Source organism: Oncorhynchus masou, chromosome 19, assembly GCF_036934945.1.
Source record: "Oncorhynchus masou masou isolate Uvic2021 chromosome 19, UVic_Omas_1.1, whole genome shotgun sequence".
NCBI lineage: Eukaryota > Metazoa > Chordata > Actinopteri > Salmoniformes > Salmonidae > Oncorhynchus > Oncorhynchus masou.
In genome coordinates, this window is record NC_088230.1 from 32,659,772 (window position 1) to 32,679,263 (window position 19,492).

At 43.9% G+C, this 19,492-nt stretch overlaps 1 protein-coding gene across 3 annotated transcripts in view; it reads right to left on the reverse strand.

Moving 5' to 3' along the window:
- LOC135506186 (serine/threonine-protein phosphatase 4 regulatory subunit 3) overlaps positions 1 to 17,005 on the reverse strand; it is a 29,070-nt gene extending 12,065 nt beyond the window's left edge. Inside the window, exons 1-10 of one of the 3 annotated variants that reach the window (XM_064925673.1) lie at positions 15,772 to 17,005; positions 15,160 to 15,215; positions 14,952 to 15,050; positions 14,011 to 14,631; positions 10,823 to 10,900; positions 10,491 to 10,607; positions 9,324 to 9,440; positions 4,286 to 4,417; positions 3,953 to 4,055; positions 1,917 to 2,075 (exon numbers count right to left, since the gene is read on the reverse strand). In XM_064925673.1, the coding sequence (XP_064781745.1) occupies positions 1,917 to 2,075; positions 3,953 to 4,055; positions 4,286 to 4,417; positions 9,324 to 9,440; positions 10,491 to 10,607; positions 10,823 to 10,900; positions 14,011 to 14,631; positions 14,952 to 15,050; positions 15,160 to 15,215; positions 15,772 to 15,913 (1,624 nt within the window). In that variant the 5' untranslated portion in view covers positions 15,914 to 17,005. Of the gene's footprint in view, positions 1 to 1,916; positions 2,076 to 3,952; positions 4,056 to 4,285; positions 4,418 to 9,323; positions 9,441 to 10,490; positions 10,608 to 10,822; positions 10,901 to 14,010; positions 14,632 to 14,951; positions 15,051 to 15,159; positions 15,216 to 15,762 lie in introns of all 3 variants that reach the window. The other 2 variants (XM_064925670.1, XM_064925671.1) reach the window with 2 other exon arrangements.
- Between the last annotated feature and the right edge of the window lie 2,487 nt (positions 17,006 to 19,492).

The window sequence follows — 19,492 nt, forward strand, 5'->3', positions numbered from 1 at the left end:
AGCTAAATTGCCATAAATGTTTAATGCTTATCGACCTGTCCCCAAAATAAAATAATTGGTTCAGAGTTTTGATATTTTAACCTGTGTGTCGTGATCTCGTTTGGTGTGGGGGGACAAAATACATTTATGCACGATGGTGAACGTGCACAGCCGGTTTGGGTTCTGTGTCAGGGATGCAAACTGCTGAGGGCCCAAAATGGTGACACTTTTTTTTTGTTACACTGAAACATGCAAATAAAATCCCTGCTAGGAGGAAATGCAGATTTGAACTAATTAAACAACAAAGAATATGATCTACATGATCAGTCTCTGTGTGTAAAATAAAAAGTGGTTCATGTGAACCTGACTCACAGCTAAAACATGTAAAGAAAGCAATCTAATGGTATTTGTTACCTGGACTTTACTGTAAGTCTTGAGAACAAAACAATACTCTAATATTGCAGTTAGCCATGATGGCCTTTACAATAGAATACTTGTTACCATGACAGCCTTTATAATAGAATGCTTGTTACCATGACAGCATGAATCCAATAGAATGCTTGTTACCATGACAGCCTTCATAATAGAACGCTTATGACCACACACATAAATATTGCACTTGGGGAAAAAACATCTTAAAGTAGAAATAGAATGAAACAGGCATTCTATTGTTGCTGTATTATAGTGGCCGCTATTGTAAACATTGATCAAGTGCACAAGGCTGTGTGCAAAAATAACATTCACCGAGTTTAAAAAAATGATAATCCCCCTCATTCACACGTGTTACTGTCAAGTTCAAAACAACAAAAGCATTATCTTTGGGCTACACATTAGTACATTGTACACTTTCTGCCTGTGGACATCTGTTCTACAATGTGAAAGCAAAAGTGGGAAAGAGGGAAGTGTGGTGTTCCTTTCACCTCTATAGTGGCATCCAGTTTAAGCCAGGCCCAGCTCCAGCTACACTTTAACCCTGAATCTACTTGTTTATCAAGCAACACCTCATTTTCACCTAATTCTCCCATTCTGAAAATGAACCACATACTTTAGAGGGGAAAAAAAATCATTTCACAGATAGTAGTTAGTTAGCTCGTGAACATTTCACACTGATTGCCAGGGTCCAGAAAGCACTAACGCGTTATAACAAGGAGTTGTATCCCAGTAAATACTATAGCGAATTGGTTAGGTTACTAACGTTAGCTGTCTGACTATTAGCAAGCAAATTTTCACAGCATAAGCTCAATTATTTGATCAGATGAGTTGTCTAATGTTGCTCAACATTTCTCTGGCCAGCTAACGGAGATCCAGCTAGCAAGATACTTAACAATGCTAACAATACTTGTTCCACCACACTTTCTCCCCTCACCTCAAACTTTCCAAATGCCAGCTGTTTTTTTAGGATACAGTTCATGAAGTGATCTTCATCACCCCTGTCTCCGTGGTCAGGCTGCTACCTTCATCACCCCCGTCTCCGTAGTCAGGCTGCTCACCTAACGTTACCTTCATCACCCCCGTCTCCGTGGTCAGGCTGCTCACCTAACGTTACCTTCATCACCCCCGTCTCCGTGGTCAGGCTGCTCACCTAACGTTACCTCTTCGTTATCGTTTAGGGGACGGCGCTGATGCTGTAACTAGTAAGTTTGTTGTCTCTTCTCTCTTCAGTCGAGGTGCTGCGCTGCATTCTGTTGTTATGTGAACAATTGGCTGAGTCTTGGATACAGACAGTATTGCTCCGAACGCACATCACTCGTCCCCTTACAGCCAGTAGTGATCCAAAGCCCCCCCTCCCAACCTTTTCTGATCGGATCTACACGAATCGCGAAGGTCACCTATTTTGGAATCAAAACGGCGAATTTCACCTAAAGGTGACTAGTTTGCATCCCTGAACAGTGAACTTTAACCCCTGCCTTTACGGTATATATATATAGGGGACTCACAAAGGGCCAGGAAGGCGTGCTGCGAGGCGGTGAGCACCAGGACACGGCGTAAGACATCCTTGTTGATGATGTAGTTCTTGATGTGGTAGGTGTGGTGCTCCACGCAGAACGTCAGCAGCTCCAGGATCAGAGCCAGCAGCTGAGACGTCTGGAAGTCATCTGGGGGAGAGAGGTGGTGTTTTGGGGGGTTCATAACTATCATAAAGCACTCACACACATACAGTACATGGTGAGGGTGTGTGTGTAAGATTGGTGGTTATTCACTCACACATACAGTAGCTCATCTCAGGTGAGCGTGCCTGTATGTATACAGTGCCTTGCGAAAGTATTCGGCCCCCTTGAACTTTGCGAACTTTTGCCACATTTCAGGCTTCAAACAAAGATATAAAACTGTATTTTTTTGTGAAGAATCAACAACAAGTGGAACACAATCATGAAGTGGAATGACATTTATTGGATATTACAAACTTTTTTAACAAATCAAAAACTGAAAAATTGGGCGTGCAAAATTATTCAGCCCCTTTACTTTCAGTGCAGCAAACTCTCCAGAAGTTCAGTGAGGATCTCTGAATGATCCAATGTTGACCTAAATGACTAATGATGATAAATACAATCCACCTGTGTGTAATCAAGTCTCCGTATAAATGCACCTGCACTGTGATTTCCTCACAGATCCGTTAAAAGCGCAGAGAGCATCATGAAGAACAAGGAACACACCAGGCAGGTCCGAGATACTGTTGTGAAGAAGTTTAAAGCCGGATTTGGATACAAAAAGATTTCCCAAGCTTTAGACATCCCAAGGAGCACTGTGCAAGCGATAATATTTAAATGGAAGGAGTATCAGACCACTGCAAATCTACCAAGACCTGGCCGTCCCTCTAAACTTTCAGCTCATACAAGGAGAAGACTGATCAGAGACGCAGCCAAGAGGCCCATGATCACTCTGGATGAACTGCAGAGATCTACAGCTGAGGTGGGAGACTCTGTCCATAGGACAACATTCAGTCGTATATTGCACAAATCTGGCCTTTATGGAAGAGTGGCAAGAAGAAAGCCATTTCTTAAAGATATCCATAAAAAGTGTTGTTTAAAGTTTGCCACAAGCCACCTGGGAGACACACCAAACATGTGGAAGAAGGTGCTCTGGTCAGATGAAACCAAAATTGAACTTTTTGGCAACAATGCAAAACGTTATGTTTGGCGTAAAAGCAACACAGCTCATCACCCTGAACACACCATACCCACTGTCAAACATGGTGGTGGCAGCATCATGGTTTGGGCCTGCTTTTCTTCAGCAGGGACAGGGAAGATGGATGGAGCCAAATACAGGACCATTCTGGAAGAAAACCTGATGGAGTCTCCAAAAGACCTGAGACTGGGACGGAGATTTGTCTTCCAACAAGACAATGATCCAAAACATAAAAGCAAAATCTACAATGGAATGGTTCAAAAATAAACATATCCAGGTGTTAGAATGGCCAAGTCAAAGTCCAGACCTGAATCCAATCGAGAATCTGTGGAAAGAACTGAAAACTACTGTTCATAAATGCTCTCCATCCAACCTCACTGAGCTCGAGCTGTTTTGCAAGGAGGAATGGGAAAAAATGTCAGTCTCTCGATGTGCTTAACTGATAGAGACATACCCCAAGCGACTTACAGCTGTAATCGCAGCAAAAGGTGGCGCTACAAAGTATTAACTTAAGGGGGCTGAATAATTTTGCACGCCCAATTTTTCAGTTTTTGATTTGTTAAAAAAGATTGAAATATCCAATAAATGTCGTTCCACTTCATGATTGTGTCCCACTTGTTGTTGATTCTTCACAAAAAAATACAGTTTTATATCTTTATGTTTGAAGCCTGAAATGTGGCAAAAGGTCGCAAAGTTCAAGCGGGCTGAAAACTTTCGCAAGGCACTGTAACTTTCAGTGAATGTGTCCTCATGATAATCAGAGAACTCACACATTTACAGTGGGCCATGGACAGGTCAAAAATAATGTCATCTTTGCACACACACGTACAGGGGATTGATGACTCACCTTTGCTGAGTTTGTCGTCTGTGGTGTTGGCCAGTAGAGGAGCAGAGAGGATGTGCATGCAGTGCTTGTAGAAGAAGCTTAGGAACTCAGTCTTCTCCGTTTTCTGCAGAAGGACCAGAGACAAACTGAGTTACAAACACTCCCAAGTAAAAAAAAAGATTCAACAAAACACAGGAGGTGTACACCAGGGGTTAGACGAGAGAGGCCTGGTCTCCGGACGAGAGGAGAGAGGTGTGAGAAGGAGCTAGACTTTCGTTGACGATGACAAGCATGTTCCCGGGTGAGGGTTGTTAGCTCAGGGTGAGAGGTTAAGAGTTAAGAAGCTCTACTCACGTTGGCGGTAGCCAGCATGTTCTCAGGGTCCACCAGGGTGCGCAGTAGGCCCATCAGCTGCACGGCGCCGCCCAGCTCGGGGTCCGTGTCACAGATCATGTGCTCGATGATCAGGTTGATCAGCAGAATGTCCTGGGAGAGACACGGTGGGAGATACAAGAGAGACTTTAGACAGACACCATTAGCACTGCTCCCCTAGGGACAGATCTGGGATCAGCTTCCCCTCCCCCAAACCTAACCTTAAACATTTGTGGGGGGAAATGCAAAACTGACCCAAGATCAGCGTCTAGAGGCAATATTACCACTAGCACTCATGCTACCTTTAAAAACACATAGGCGACTCAAAGAACGTCAGACCGGATGACGTGAAAGCTTGGACTACCCTGTTGCTTGGCAGTTTGCCTGGCTGGCTGATTTGAAGAACATGCTAGCTTAGCTTCATCCAAAATTCCAAACTGAAAAAATATGGCACTTTGAACATCCAAACATCCTAGCTAAACTGTAGGTGATGTTGCTAAACATATCCCGATAGACATTAAAATGAGCCTAGCTATTGCTTTAGTTAGTCTTCATGACTAGTCTTATGCAAACAGAAGGCAAAAGGTTCAACATTTTAGGCACCACTGTCTCATTGCAAACAATGACATCAGGTTTCGTCCTGGCATGATGAGTCGCCTATGTGAACGCAGCATCATGCACAATGGTGGCGTTCCAGGTCATTTATTGCAGTCAAGCTGTGCAGATTACCAAAAGGATTCAAGATCACAAAGCCTGGAAAGGTGTGTAACGTCTCAGGAAACTCATTGATGGGACATAAGCCTAGAAATATTCTGAAATGCACAGCAGCGCAACAGCAAAAACGACAACCTGGAACGTCACCCCTCACAATGTTCCAACCAGTTCAGGGAACAGAATCGAAACCTGGAAAATCATGACATTTTGAGAAACGGAAACAGAACTGAAAGGGATCCGTGTTTCCGGAACAGTCCGTTTATTTGGTTGTTTCATATTTGTCCAATTTCGATAGTCCATAACTCTGAGGTTAGCTCCTCGGATGTCCTAACTAAGGGAATGCAGGGGTGTATTCATTAGACAAACCACATAGCAAATTCAGTTCCAAATTTAAAAACGGACACCGTTTAAACCAAACGGAAAACATTTTTTGCAAAGACAATGAGAGTTTCTATTGCACAAATTCAGGTACAGTTAAAGTTGGAAGTTTACACCTTACAGTTAAAAGTTGTTTTTGTTACACCTTAGCCACATACATATAAACTCAGTTTCACAATTCCTGACATTTAATCTTAGTACAAATTCTCTGTCATAGGTCAGTTAGGATCACCACTTTACTATAAGAATGTGAAATGTCAGAATAATAATAGAGCGAATGATTTCAGCTTTTATTTCTTTCATCACATTCCCAGTGGGTCAGAAGTTTACATACACTCAATTACTACTTGGTAGCATTGCCTAGCCTTCCACAAGCTACCCACAATAAGTTGGATGAATTTTGGCCCAATCCTCCTGACAGAGTTGGTGTAACTGAGTCAGGTTTGTAGGCCTCCTTGCTCACACACACTTTTTCAGTTCTGCCCACAAATGTTCTATAGGATTGAGGTCAGGGCTTTGTGATGGCCACTCCAATACCTTGACTTTGTTGTCCTTATGCCATTTTGCCTCAACTTTGGAAGTATGCTTGGGGTCATTGTCCATTTGGAAGACCCATTTGCGACCAAGCTTTAACTTTCCGACTGTGGTCTTGAGATGTTGCTTAAATATATCCACGTAATTTTCTCCTCATGATGCCATCTATTTTGTGAAGTGCACCAGTCCCTCCTGCAGCAAAGGTCCCCTACAACATGATGCTGCCATCCCCGTGCTTCACGGTTGGGATGGTGTTCTTTGGCTTGCAAGCCCCCTTTTCCCCCAAACATAACGATGGTCATTATAGCCAAACAGTTCTATTTTTGTTTCATCAGACCAGAGGACATTTCTCCAAAAAGTAAGATTTGTCCCCATGTGCAGCTTCAAACCGTAGTCTGGCTTTTTCGTGGCAGTTTTGGAGCAGTGGCTTCTTCCTTGCTGAATGGCTTTCATGTTATGTTGATATAGGACTCGTTTTACTGTGGATATAGATACTTTTGTACCCGTTTCCTCCAGCATCTTCACAAGGTCCTTTGCTGTTGTTCTGGGATTGATTGGCACTTTTTGCACCAAAGTACTTTCATCTCTAGGAGACAGAACGCGTCTTCTTCCTGAGCGGTATGACGACTGCGTGGTCCCATGGTGTTTATACTTGCGTACTATTGTTTGTTCAGATGAAGGTGGTACCTTCAGGCATTTGGAAATTGCTCCCAAGGATGAACAAGACATGTGGAGGTCTATAATTTATTGTCTGAGGTCTTGGCTGATTTCTTTTGATTTTCCCGTGATGTCAAGCAAAGATGCACTGAGTTTGAAGGTAGGCCTTGAACTACATCCACAGGTACACCTCCAATTGACTCAAATGATGTCAATTAGCCTATCAGAAGCTTCTAAAGCCATGACAATTTTCTGGAATTTTCCAAGCTGTTTAAAGGCACAGTCAACTTAGTGTAATGTAAACTTCTGACCCACTAGAATTGTGATACAGTGAATTATAAGTGAAATAATCTGTCTGTCAACAATAGTTGGAAAATTACTTGTGTCATGCACAAAGTCGATGTCCCACCGACTTGCCAAAACTATAGTTTGTTAATTTTTATTTCACCTTTATTTAACCAGGTAGGCTAGTTGAGAACAACTGCGACCTGGCCAAGATAAAGCATAGCAGTATGAACAGACAACAACACAATGTAGCAGTGTGAACAGACAACAACACAGAGTTACACATGGAGTAAACAATAAACAAGTCAATAACACAGTAGACAAATTAAAAAGAGTATATACATTGTGTGCAAAAGGCATGAGGAGGTAGGCGAATAATTACAATTTTGCAGATTAACACTGGAGTGATAAATGATCAGATGGTCATGTGCAGGTAGAGATACTGGTGTGCACAAGAGCAGAAAAGTAAATAAATAAAAACAGTATGGGGATGAGGTAGGTGAATTGGGTGGGCTATTTACCGATGGACTATGTACAGCTGCAGCGATCGATTAGCTGCTCAGATAGCAGATGTTTAAAGTTGGTGAGGGAGATAAAAGTCTCCAACTTCAGTGATTTTTGCAATTCGTTCCAGTCACAGGCAGCAGAGAACTGGAAGGAAAGGCGGCCAAATTAGGTGTTGGATTTAGGGATGATCAGTGAGATACACTTGCTGGAGCGCGTGCTACGGGAGGGTGTTGCCATCGTGACCAGTGAACTGAGATAAGGCGGAGCTTTACCTAGCATGGACTTGTAGATGACCTGGAGCCAGTGGGTCTGGCGACGAATATGTAGCGAGGGCCAGCCGACTAGAGCATACAGGTCGCAGTGGTGGGTGGTATAAGGTGCTTTAGTAACAAAACGGATGGCACTGTGATAAACTGCATCCAGTTTGCTAAGTAGAGTGTTGGAAGCTATTTTGTAGAGGACATCGCCGAAGTCGAGGATCGTTAGGATAGTCAGTTTTACTAGGATAAGTTTGGCGGCGTGAATGAAGAAGGCTTTGTTGCGGAATAGAAATCAGACTCTAGATTTGATTTTAGATTGGAGATGTTTGATATGAGTCTGTGAAGGAGAGTGTACAGTCTAGCCAGACACCTAGATGTCCACATATTCTAGGTCGGAACCATCCAGGGTGGTGATGCTAGTCGGGCGTGCGGGTGCAGGCAGCGAACAGTTGAAAAGCATGCATTTTGTTTTACTAGCGTTTAAGAGCAGTTGGAGGCCACGGAAGGAGTGTTGTATGGCATTGAAGCTCGTTTGGAGGTTAGATAGCACAGTGTCCAAGGAAGGGCCAGAAGTATACAGAATGGTGTCGTCTGCGTAGAGGTGGATCAGGGAATCGCCCGCAGCAAGAGCAACATCATTGATATATACAGAGAAAAGAGTCGGCCCGAGAATTGAACCCTGTGGCACCCCCATAGAGACTGCCAGAGGACCGGACAACATGCCCTCCGATTTGACACATTGAACGCTGTCTGCAAAGTAGTTGGTGAACCAGGCAAGGCAGTCATTAGAAAAACCGAGGCTAATGAGTCTGCCGATAAGAATATGGTGATTGACAGAGGCGAAAGCCTTGGCCAGGTCGATGAAGACGGCTGCACAGTACTGTCTTTTATCGATGGCGGTTATGATAGCTTTTAGTACCTTGTGCGTGGCTGAGGTGCACCCGTGACCGGCTCGGAAACCAGATTGCACAATGAAGAAGGTACGGCGGGATTCGAGATGGTCAGTGATCTGTTTGTTGACATGGCTTTCGAAGACCTTAGATAGGCAGGGCAGGATGGATATAGGTCTGTAACAGTTTGGGTCCAGGGTGTCTCCCCATTTGAAGAGGGGGATGACTGCGGCAGCTTTCCAATCCTTGGGGATCTCAGACGATATGAAAGAGAGGTTGAACAGGCTGGTAATAGGGGTTGCGACAATGGCGGCGGATAGTTTCACAAATAGAGGGTCCAGATTGTCAAGCCCAGCTGATTTGTACGGGTCCAGGTTTTGCAGCTCTTTCAGAACATCTGCGATCTGGATTTCGGAAAAGAAGAAGCTGGGGAGGCTTGGGTGAGTAGCTGCGGGGGGTGGAGCTGTTGGCCGAGGATGGAGTAGCCAGGAGGAAGGCATGGCCAGCCGTTGAGAAATGCTTGTTGAAGTTTTCGATTATCATGGATTTATCGGTGGTGACCGTGTTACCTAGCCTCAGTACAGTGGACAGCTGGGAGGAGGTGCTCTTGTTCTCCATGGACTTTACAGTGTTAACAAGAAATGTGTGGAGTGGTTGAAAAACGAGTTAATGAACCCAACCTAAGTGTATGTAAACTTCCGACTTCAACTGTAGGTCCCTCCTCGCTTAATTGTGTTTTCTTATGTTTGGTTCATATTAATACACATCCCTGGTATAGGTGAGAGCTGTACTCACGTCGTCGTTCTGCTGGGACTCCTGCATGACAAACTCTCGTACCATAGAGGGGTTGTACTCCACCAGATAGGAGAAGATATCGGTGGCCGCACCACGCACCTGCACATCATCCATCCCCTGATGGCACGAACACACACACCACATCAGTCACAGAACACAATGGAATAGAATATTACGGAGTAGAACAGAAAAGCCTAGAATAACAACAAGTAGTTAGTGAAGGAAAAAAAACGTGAATTTGTTCGTAATTGTTAAGCCCGATGGCACCTTAGTACGACTGGTCGCAGGGTCAACAGGTCTGCTGGTGTTTAGCTGTCCCACCATGCAGTGTTAACCCTCGAGTTTGACTCCCAAGTGGCTATGGTTGGAGAGGGGTAAGCTGATCGTAGCTCTGTGCCTATGAAGGCTATTTGTATCTGAAGCTTGCAGGGTCAACAGGTCTGCTGGTGTTTAGCTGTCCCAACATGCAGTGTTAACCCTGGGGTTGTTTCAATAGGCACGAAACAAGAGAACGTTTTACAATGCTTGAGCGGTATTTGGTTTAGTTTGCCTGGTCAAATGGAATGCTTCCAAAAGTTATTTTACCATTTCTGACCCTGACGCCCAAGCTTAATTAACTGATTGTTGACTGATATTCCAGTGTCATACACCTATTGGTGGCCAGCTCACATGGGCTTATAAGTAACACTATTATTTATTTATGTACACAAAACTAAAATTACATGATCGCTAAATACTGGACAATTTAAACACTTCACCAATCCTCTCTTCTACAAACATGTGTAAATATTGTACTATAAATTGGGCCTCCTGTATTCTACTGATGTTAACATGTTTATTCTGTTCTTCTGAGACATTAACTTTATGTTCCTATTATTATTTATTATTGTTGTTGCATTGTCCAGAAGGAACCTGCAAGCAAGCATTTCATTGGAGGGTGTATACCAGGAATTTCATTGGAGGGTGTATACCAGGAATTTCATTGGACGGTGTATACCATACATACAACTAATACAACTAATCATGGCAAGACCAGCTGCCCGTATGTCACATTTTTACAAACAATACATTTCTCCTTCTCCCCAAGACTATGAAAATAAAATCCTCAAACACTTTCAAGTATTTGTCGTGTATGACCCAGGTCTGGAGTGCTGTGTGGGCTCTCACCAGTACCACCTCTAGTGCAGGGAGAATGCCCATGTTCGACAGCGTCTTGAAGAAGGCTTCTCTGTTTTGAGGTTGTAACGTTTGGGAGAAGGCGCAGAACTCCTTTAGGAAGTTTACCTGTGGGGAAGAGAACTTCATGTTAGCCAATGACTACTATACAATGTGTGGGAAATGTGGTAATAATTGTCAATTTTGTCCAAATAAACCCTTGTGCTTGATTCACATTATAAGGCCAAGCCAAGCCCCACGGCCTGGTAATGCGACCTAGTTTTGTAGGGCCCATAGTGGGAGTCCAGCATTAGTTGCGTCTGTGCGGATGTCAGTTGGCGTACCAGTTCGTATCGCTTGTCGTCGTCTGTGGCCTCGTCTGTGAGCTGTGCAAAGAGGTCTGTCAGGAACTTCTCATCGTCCTGACCGTGAAGGAAAGAAAAACAAGAGAACAAAGGATGAGGACAACGGCATAAAGTTGTTACACGGACAGAGATCTGTCCGTTCTCGAGTTTGACTCCCAAGTGGCTATGGTTGGAGAGGGGTAAGCTGATCGTAGCTCTGTGCCTATGAAGGCTATTTGTATCTGAAGCTTGCAGGGTCAACAGGTCTGCTGGTGTTTAGCTGTCCCACCATGCAGTGTTAACCCTGGGGTTGTTTCAATAGGCACGAAACAAGAGAATGTTTTTCCAAAAAGAGGAAGTACTACCGTTCCTTGTCCAATAAGAACACTCATTTGAACTTTTAATTGAAAACACATTTGAGCTTAACAAACCTGACTCACTGTAAGAGGAAGTTGAAAACCATTTCCTAGATAAAGGACCTTTATGAGAAGTCCTCATTAGTGATGGGAGGGGGAAAATGATTGTTACATGTCGGCATATTTATTTACTTATACTGCATATATATTTTTTCATTAATCACAATATTCTTTTTGCACTAGTGGGCAGTACCTGTGACAAAACTCTGTTTCCTTCTACAGCACGTTCTCCTCTTTTTAAAATGGTGCGCCAACATGTTTTCAGTACTTATTTCCATGACTGATCAAAACCTAGTTTTGGAATGGCTCTCGCTTATCCCACTGCAGCAGACATATAGTGAGCAATATGTTTGGAACATTTAAAATAACAGAAACTAAATGAGTTTAGAATCGTAACATATTGAACAAAAATATAAAAAAACGCAACATGCAAAAATTGACAATTTTTACTGAGTTACAGTTCAATATAAGGAAATCAGTTATTCATTAGACCCTAATGTATGGATTTATCACGACTGGGAATACAGATATGCATATGTCGGTCACAGAAAACCAGTCGGTATCTGGTGTGACCACCATTTGCCTCAAGCAGTTTGACATCTCCTTTGCATAGAGCTAATCAGGCTGTTGATTGTGGCCTGTGGAATGTTGTCCCACTCCTCTTAAATGGTTGTGCGAAGTTGCTGGATATTGGCGGGAACTGGAACACGCTGTCATACACGCCGGCCCTGAACATCCCAAACATGATCAATGGGTCACATGTACGGTGAGCACGCAGGACATGGAAGAACTGGGATAATTACAACTTTGAGGAATTTTGTTCAAATCCTTGCGACATGAGGTGATGGCGGCGGATGAATGGCACGACTATGGGCCTCAGGATCTTATCACGGCACCACTGTGCATTCAGATTGCCATCGATAAAATGTAAGTGTTTGTTGTCCGTAGCTTATGCCTGCCCACACCATAACCCCACCATGTGGCACTCTGTTCACAACGTTGGCATGAGCAAACCACTCGCCCACACGACACCATACACGTGTTCTGTGGTAGTGAGGCCGGTTGGACATAACTGCCAAATTCTCTAAAACGATGTTGGAGGTGGCTCATGGTAGAGAAATTAATTCAATTCTCTAGCAAAAGATCTGGTGGACATTCCTACAGTCAGCATGCCAATTGTACACCCCTTCAAAACATCTGTGGCATTGAGTTATGACAAAACTTTAGAGTGGCCTTTTATTTCCCCCAGCACAAGGTGCACCTGTGTAATGATTATGCTGTTTAATCAGCTTTTGATATGCCACACCTGTCAGGCTCACAAGTGTATGGACAATATCTGGGAACTTTTATTTCAACTCATAAAACATGGGGCCAACACTTTACATATTGCGTTTATATTTTTGTTCAGTATACACATTGTATCAGCACCTAAGCATTTCCTAGTCACAACATTTTACCGTAGTTAACAAATTAACTTTTCTTATTGGACAAGCCCAGCTAGTCCCTCGCTGCTTCAGTCTGCTTTCTTCCCTTTGGTGCCTGATTAACACAGCCCATGTCTGTCCGTTTCCCCCCAAACAGCATAACCCGTTTACAAAACACTCTTCCGTTTCCACGGAGACGAGCGTACACAAACAAGGTGTGGAGTTGACAGTGCAACAACCATAAGGTCACTTGACCATAAAAGCAGCCAATCATTGACCATGGGTACAGCACATACAAGTAAAAAGCACAGGCTTCCTTTATAGTGAGAACACACAGCAGTTATTTATACTAGACTTTATCTGGTGCCTCTGTAATGACACAAATGCTGACCATTTATTTTAGTTCCAAGGGGTGTGGTTAGGGCCAGGAGAACGAACCTCTGGGCTCTAGGTATGGTTCATATAGCCTGGGTACCAGTCTCCTTACTAGCTAATCCACTTCCTGTACTCAATGTCATGTGCCAAAGACACTGGCCTTTCTGCCATCTTCAAATATGAACACTATCAATAATGAGCTTGAGATCACCATCACAGTTATCGTCCAATCACAACAATTATGCAAATATTGGAACACTATCACTTTCTCCTCACAGAACATGTTGGTATCTGGTTGCTAAGCAACAGTTTGTTTGTCCAGATGAAACCAGTCTGTCAAAAGTTTGTAGCTCACATCTCACATGCATAATGCAATTCAAACCACAAAATGCCTTAAAATACAACAACTGGCCGAGCTAACTGCTAAATGTTTATTTTAGACTTTGTTATAACTTATAATTCTATTTAAGGCTCCACATGTCATCATGGAAAATATTCAATGTTATTTCCAACAACCAATGAGCAACTCCACTGTAAATCCAGCACATATTGAATGTTGAGATTGCCGAAAGGCCCGTTTATTTGCCAATGACAAGGAGTGGAACGTTAGCAACTGGTACTCAGACTGGGGTTTATATGGCTATCATCATAAAAACAAAAACAAAATAAAAACCAAAACACAGAAAGGGCTGACATTTCACCATGCTCCCCATGTGTACACCTGCATGTGTATAGTACCTTACTCTGGCCTATGTTGTCCTGACTGTGGCCACTTAAATCAAAATCAAATCTTATTTGTCACATCATTGGTAAACAACAGGTGCAGATTAACAGTGAAATGCTTACTGACGGGACAACAATGTAGAGATAAAATGGTAGCAATTATAGGAAAAAATTAACAAGGAAAAAAATACAAAACATGTTTGTGTTTACTGTGCATGCTGGTGCCCTCCCCGTGTCCCCACAATCTCACCTGCAGCATGCCCACGATCTCCACCTTGTTGAAGAAGATGAATGAGTGCAGCGTGGAGAGCATGTTCTCCTCGAACACCGACGGCGTGGGCAGCACCATGTCCTGGATGTACTGCACCCGGTACGTCTGGTGGATCTTGGCGCGCAACTCAGGGTCGCCGATAGGGATCACCTCCTTGAAGCGGGCAGTCTTGGTGAGGAAGTCACGGTGGCGCCGCGGCGCAGCCCCCAGCACCGGGTCGTGCTCCAGGCAGCCAATCACGTCCATGATGCACTCTTCTGAGAACATAACCTCGAACAGTGCCGTGCGGTTCAGCAGGAAAATGCCCTTGACGATCTCGTAGAGGTGGTGGAGGCCGTCGGCGTTCTCCAGGTCCTCGCACTGGCGGAAGAGCTCCAGGAGCTTGCGGATGTAGCCCTCGTTCTCCACAGCCAGGGCCAGTTTCTCACGGCGTAAGGGCGAGGGGAGGGAGGAGGCCACAAGTTCTGCGAGCTCCTCGAGGCGGCCCAGCTCGCAGGGTGGGAGCTCGAGCCCCGGGGAGGACATGTCGTCGAAGCGCTCCTCCTCCGACTCATCCACCAGCTCTTGGGTGATGTCCACCGACGGGTCCTTGCCCTGGACCTAGTAGAGACGGAGACACGGGAGTCAAAAATCACATGAACAAACCAATGAGTTATAACACCACAACATTAGGGACAGAACAGAGAGAAACACGAGTCAAAACAACGCACGAAGGCATTAGTTATACATGAACATGCAAGCTCTAACCTTTAAACCATACTTAGAAATGTAGAACATTACATTCTCACATTAAGTGAGAGCTAAACATATAATTATACTTCATTATTAAGGGACTTTTGGCTTCTAGCCACAAGACAATAGAGTTGAGTATGTTCCACCTTCATCTTATACGCACACACAGAGAAGAAAAGTGGGATTACCTGACAGATTTTCTCCCAGATCTCATCGCAGCCAGCCTTCTCCTGGAAGCTGAGGGCCAGGTCATAGTTCTCAGCCTCCGACCATACTATCAACGTGTCCTGATGGAAAGAGACAAAACAGCACTATTACTATCATAAATACGCAGCTAGAATAAGACAGGAGACATGGCGCTAACATTCAAGTGTCTTCGTCTTGCAAGTGACTGACCTGTTGTTTCTGGTAGGCTGTGTTTGGGTTTATCTTCGACTCCAGCAGCAGGGAACCTGGGGGTGTGAAAAAACACAGAGTGAGTTAGCGATAACAACAAAAACTAACATGCAGCTTTGCGCAAAGATTTCGACAGCTGAAGTGGACGCAGCTCACTGCTGCAAAAGGACGGCGGGGGGCTAAATCGGGAATTGTGTATCTCGGCCCCTCTTTGGGTGGCTGTGGGGACAGTGTGGTTATGTAACTGGAAGGCCATGACAGTGTTTAGACTGAGCTGCATTTACAACAGGGGCCTGGCTGAGATGGGGCATTGTATTCCATGATCACTTCTAGCTATGTATTTATATATTTTAGTGCACATAGTATGAGGATTCAGGGTCAGTGACTTGTGTAGGACTCAAGGGATCAATGAACCAACCACTAATTAGATATCGAGGCTCCTCTTTTGACTGTCTTGATAATAGTACACAAAAACGAGGCTACGTAGTTTGTTTACAGATAGCTTGCTAGGTGTTATCGACAACATCGTGAAGTTATCAGAACAAGAGTATCGTAATCAATCAATGGTTGTGAGTATTTGTGAGAGTATAACAATACTTTTACCTGACTCACCATCGCTCTCCGCTCGCACCAGCAGAGACATGCCTTTCAGCCGCTCTACATAGCCCGAGGAGACGTGTCCGGTGCCGCGGTCGTCCCATTGTCTGTCCTCGTTGAGCGTATAAACTTTGACTCGGCGGCGGGTGTCCGTCATCTTGGCAGGTGGTCGTGACCGCTTTCCCCAGCCGACTCCTGTTTACCTTGCTCCGCAACGCGCCAACTCTACCGACTGCCTAGTATGGTGGTTGTAAGGATCAACTACCGTAGATCCACTTAGTCAGAAGAGTTAAAAACTAGATTAACTAGCTAGTTATCACAGTTCTCTATGTGTAGCTTGCTACAGATGCTAGCTGGCAACCACAAAACTTGCCTCGCTCAGACCAAAAAGCCTACGACGCGTCCGTTCGCACTGTCTAGCAGATCGGTTAGCTAGCTACCGACAGTCTCCTTCAGAAACTAGCTACACAAACAGTACAACCATAGACCAAATAATACGTATATAAACTAGGTTCGAATGGGAAACATTCCGTGTAATATTACAAATATACTATGTTAGAGGACTTCAGCTATAGTACACTGAGATAATTGCTATATGCTAGCTAGCTAGCTATCTACCGGAGCTAACTAGCTAGCACGTTAGCTAGCTAGTCGGTTAATTGCCTTGCTACATTCAACATCTTATGAAAACAGTACATTATTATACATCGACAAATACCATACACCGGTTACATTATTGCCCGTTTACGAACCGCAACCAGTGTCGTTAAATGTAGCCCGACTTTTCCGATCAGCAATAGGGCTTTCTATAATACGTTAGCTGCTAGCTAGCTATTTCTTTCCCAAGTGTTCCGCCATGTTCTGGCTCCGGGCCGCGGAGAAATCCGTCTCTCTCCTCACTGGGTGTCCTTGCATTTCAAAATGAGGAAGACCATCAAGCTGTAATCGTATAACTCCCCCCAATGTTATGTTTCACATACTAACATTATTTGTCATTCATTTCCATCATATCGCTTATCTAGATAATTGTTAACTACAGCCCCTGTGACCATTCAGCCATCTTGGGTCCCTTCAGAAAGTCAGTACGGGGTTTCCAGCACAGCAACAACAGGGCAGCACAATAGTATCCAGCTGCAGCCCCGCAGTAGCCTGTCACTAAAAGCAATACTATCTCCATCTTCAGGCCGTGGTTAATCCCTAGCACATACATGTGAACTTTTTCTTTCCTCCTTTCCTAACTTTAAGGAAAGGGAGCTAGAGAAGGAGGGGAGGAAAGGGTGGTAGGGATGGAAAGGAATCTAGGAAAGGAGGTAAGGAAGCTAGGAAAGAGGAAAGGATAGGGAGTTAGAAAATGGAGTGAGGAAAGCTAGAAAGGAATCAAGGAAAGAAAATGAGTAAAGGAAAGGAAGCTAGGAAAATAGCTAGGCAAGGAAAGGAGATAAGGAAATAGCGATAGGGGAATAGCGGAATGAGAAGTAGGGAAGGAAAGGAAGACTTTTTTTCACTATTGCTACTCGCTGTTCATTATCTGTGCTTCCGGGGCGGCAGGGTGGCCTAGTAGTTGGAGCGTTGGACTAGTAACCAAAAGTTTGCAAGTTCAAATCCCTGAGCTGACAAGGTACAAATCTGTTGTTCTGCCCCTGAACAGGCAGTTAACCCACTGTTCCTAGGCCGTCATTGAAAATAAGAACTTGTTCTTAACTGATTTGCCTAGTAAAATAAAGGTAAAATATAAAAATCTATGCATACTCGCTTTACCCCTATGTACATATTACCTCAACTAACCTGCACATTGACTCGGTACCTATATAAGCCTTGTTATTGCTGTTTTATTATGTTATTTTTTTTTACATTAGTTTATTAAGTCAATTTTTTATCAACTCTATTTTCTTAAAACTGCATTGTTGGTTAAAACATCTTATGGCTGCAGGGACAGTATTGAGTAGCTTGGATGAAAGGTGCCCAGAGTAAACAGCCTGCTTCTCAGGCCCCGTTGCTAATATATGCATATTATTAGTATTGGATAGAAAACACTCTGAAGTTTCTAAAACTGTTTGAATGATGTCTGTGAGTATAACAGAACTCATATGTCAGGCAAAAACCTGAGAAGAAATCCAAACAGGAAGTGGGAAATCTGAGGTTGGTGGATTTTCAACCCAGCCCCGATTGAATACACAGTGGGATATTGGTTATGTTGCACTTCCTAAGGCTTCCAGGTTTACACCTTTTGTATTCAGCGCATGTGACAAATAAAATTTGATTTGATTTGGAAAAGAAAGGGAGCTAGGAAATGAGGTTGGAAAGGGAGCGAGGAAAGGAGAAAAGGAATCTAAGAAAGAAAATGAGGAGTTCACATGTATCTGGTAGGAATGAACCATGTCCAGTAGATGGCATATTTTCTCATAGAAAATTGATTCAACAATTTCCTGCTATGATGCGATCACATTTAATTGTCTTGTATCTGTAAAACTGCTGGACATAATGATGTCACACCTAAAAAACATATTTTTTAAATACTAAAAGCTAGAATGTCAAATAAAAATTAAGTGGTCAAATGCACATGTGTATCTGTTTCATTTCTCAGGTAGCATGAAAAAGCCAGTATAGATAGAATGCAAGAATTTACTCATATTTGCCATATTCTAGTAATTCTCATGTGTCAAATTTCTGCCCTGCTAGAGCTACCCCGGTCTGTAAGTGCTGTTGTTGTGAAGTGGAAACATCTAGGAGCAACAACAGCTCAGCCACGAAGTGGTAGGCCACACAAGCTCACAGGACAGGACCGGCAAGTGATGAAACATGTAGCGTGTAAAAATTCTCTGTCCTCAGTTGAAACACTCATTACCGAGTTCCAAACTGCCTCTGGAAGCAACATCAGCACAAGAACTGTTCGTCGGGAGCTTCATGAAATGGGTTTCCATGGCCAAGCAGCTGCACACAAGCCTAAGATCACCAAACACAGCAGCTGCACACAAGCCTAAGATCACCAAACACAATGCCAGGCGTCGGCTGGAGTGGTGTAAAACTAACCGCCATTGTTCTCATGACCAGTGGAAACGCGTTCTCTAGAGTGATCAATCACGCTTCCCCATCTGGCAGTCCGACTGGACTAATCTGGGTTTGGCGGGTTTGCTAGGAGAACACTACCTGCCCCAATGCAAAGTGCCAACTGTAAAGTTTGGTGGAGGAGGAATAATGGTCTGGGACAGTTTTTCATGGTTCAGGCTAGGCCACTTACAATGAAGGGAAATCGTAACACTACAGCATAAAATGACATTCTAGACGATTCTGTGCTTCCAACTTTGTGGCAACAGTTTGGGGAAGGCCTTTTCCTGTTTCAGAATGACAATGCCCCCGTGCACAAAGCAAGGTCCACTCAGAAATGGTTTGTCGCGATCTGTGTGTAAGAACTTAACTGACCTGCACAGAGCCCTGAACGCCGACTGCATTCAAGGCCTATTCACCCGACCTCACTAATGCTCTTGTGGCTGAATGGAAGCAAGTCCCCGCAGCAATATTCCAACATCTAGTGGAAAGCCTTCCCAGAAGAGTGGAGGCTGTTATAGCAGCAATGTTCCTACATCTAGTGGAAAGCCTTCCCAGAAGAGTGGACGCTGTTATATCAGCAATGTTCCTACATCTAGTGGAAAGCCTTCCCAGAAGAGTAGACACTGTTATAGCAGCAATGTTCCTACATCTAGTGGAAAGCCTTCCCAGAGAAGTGGAGGCTGTTACA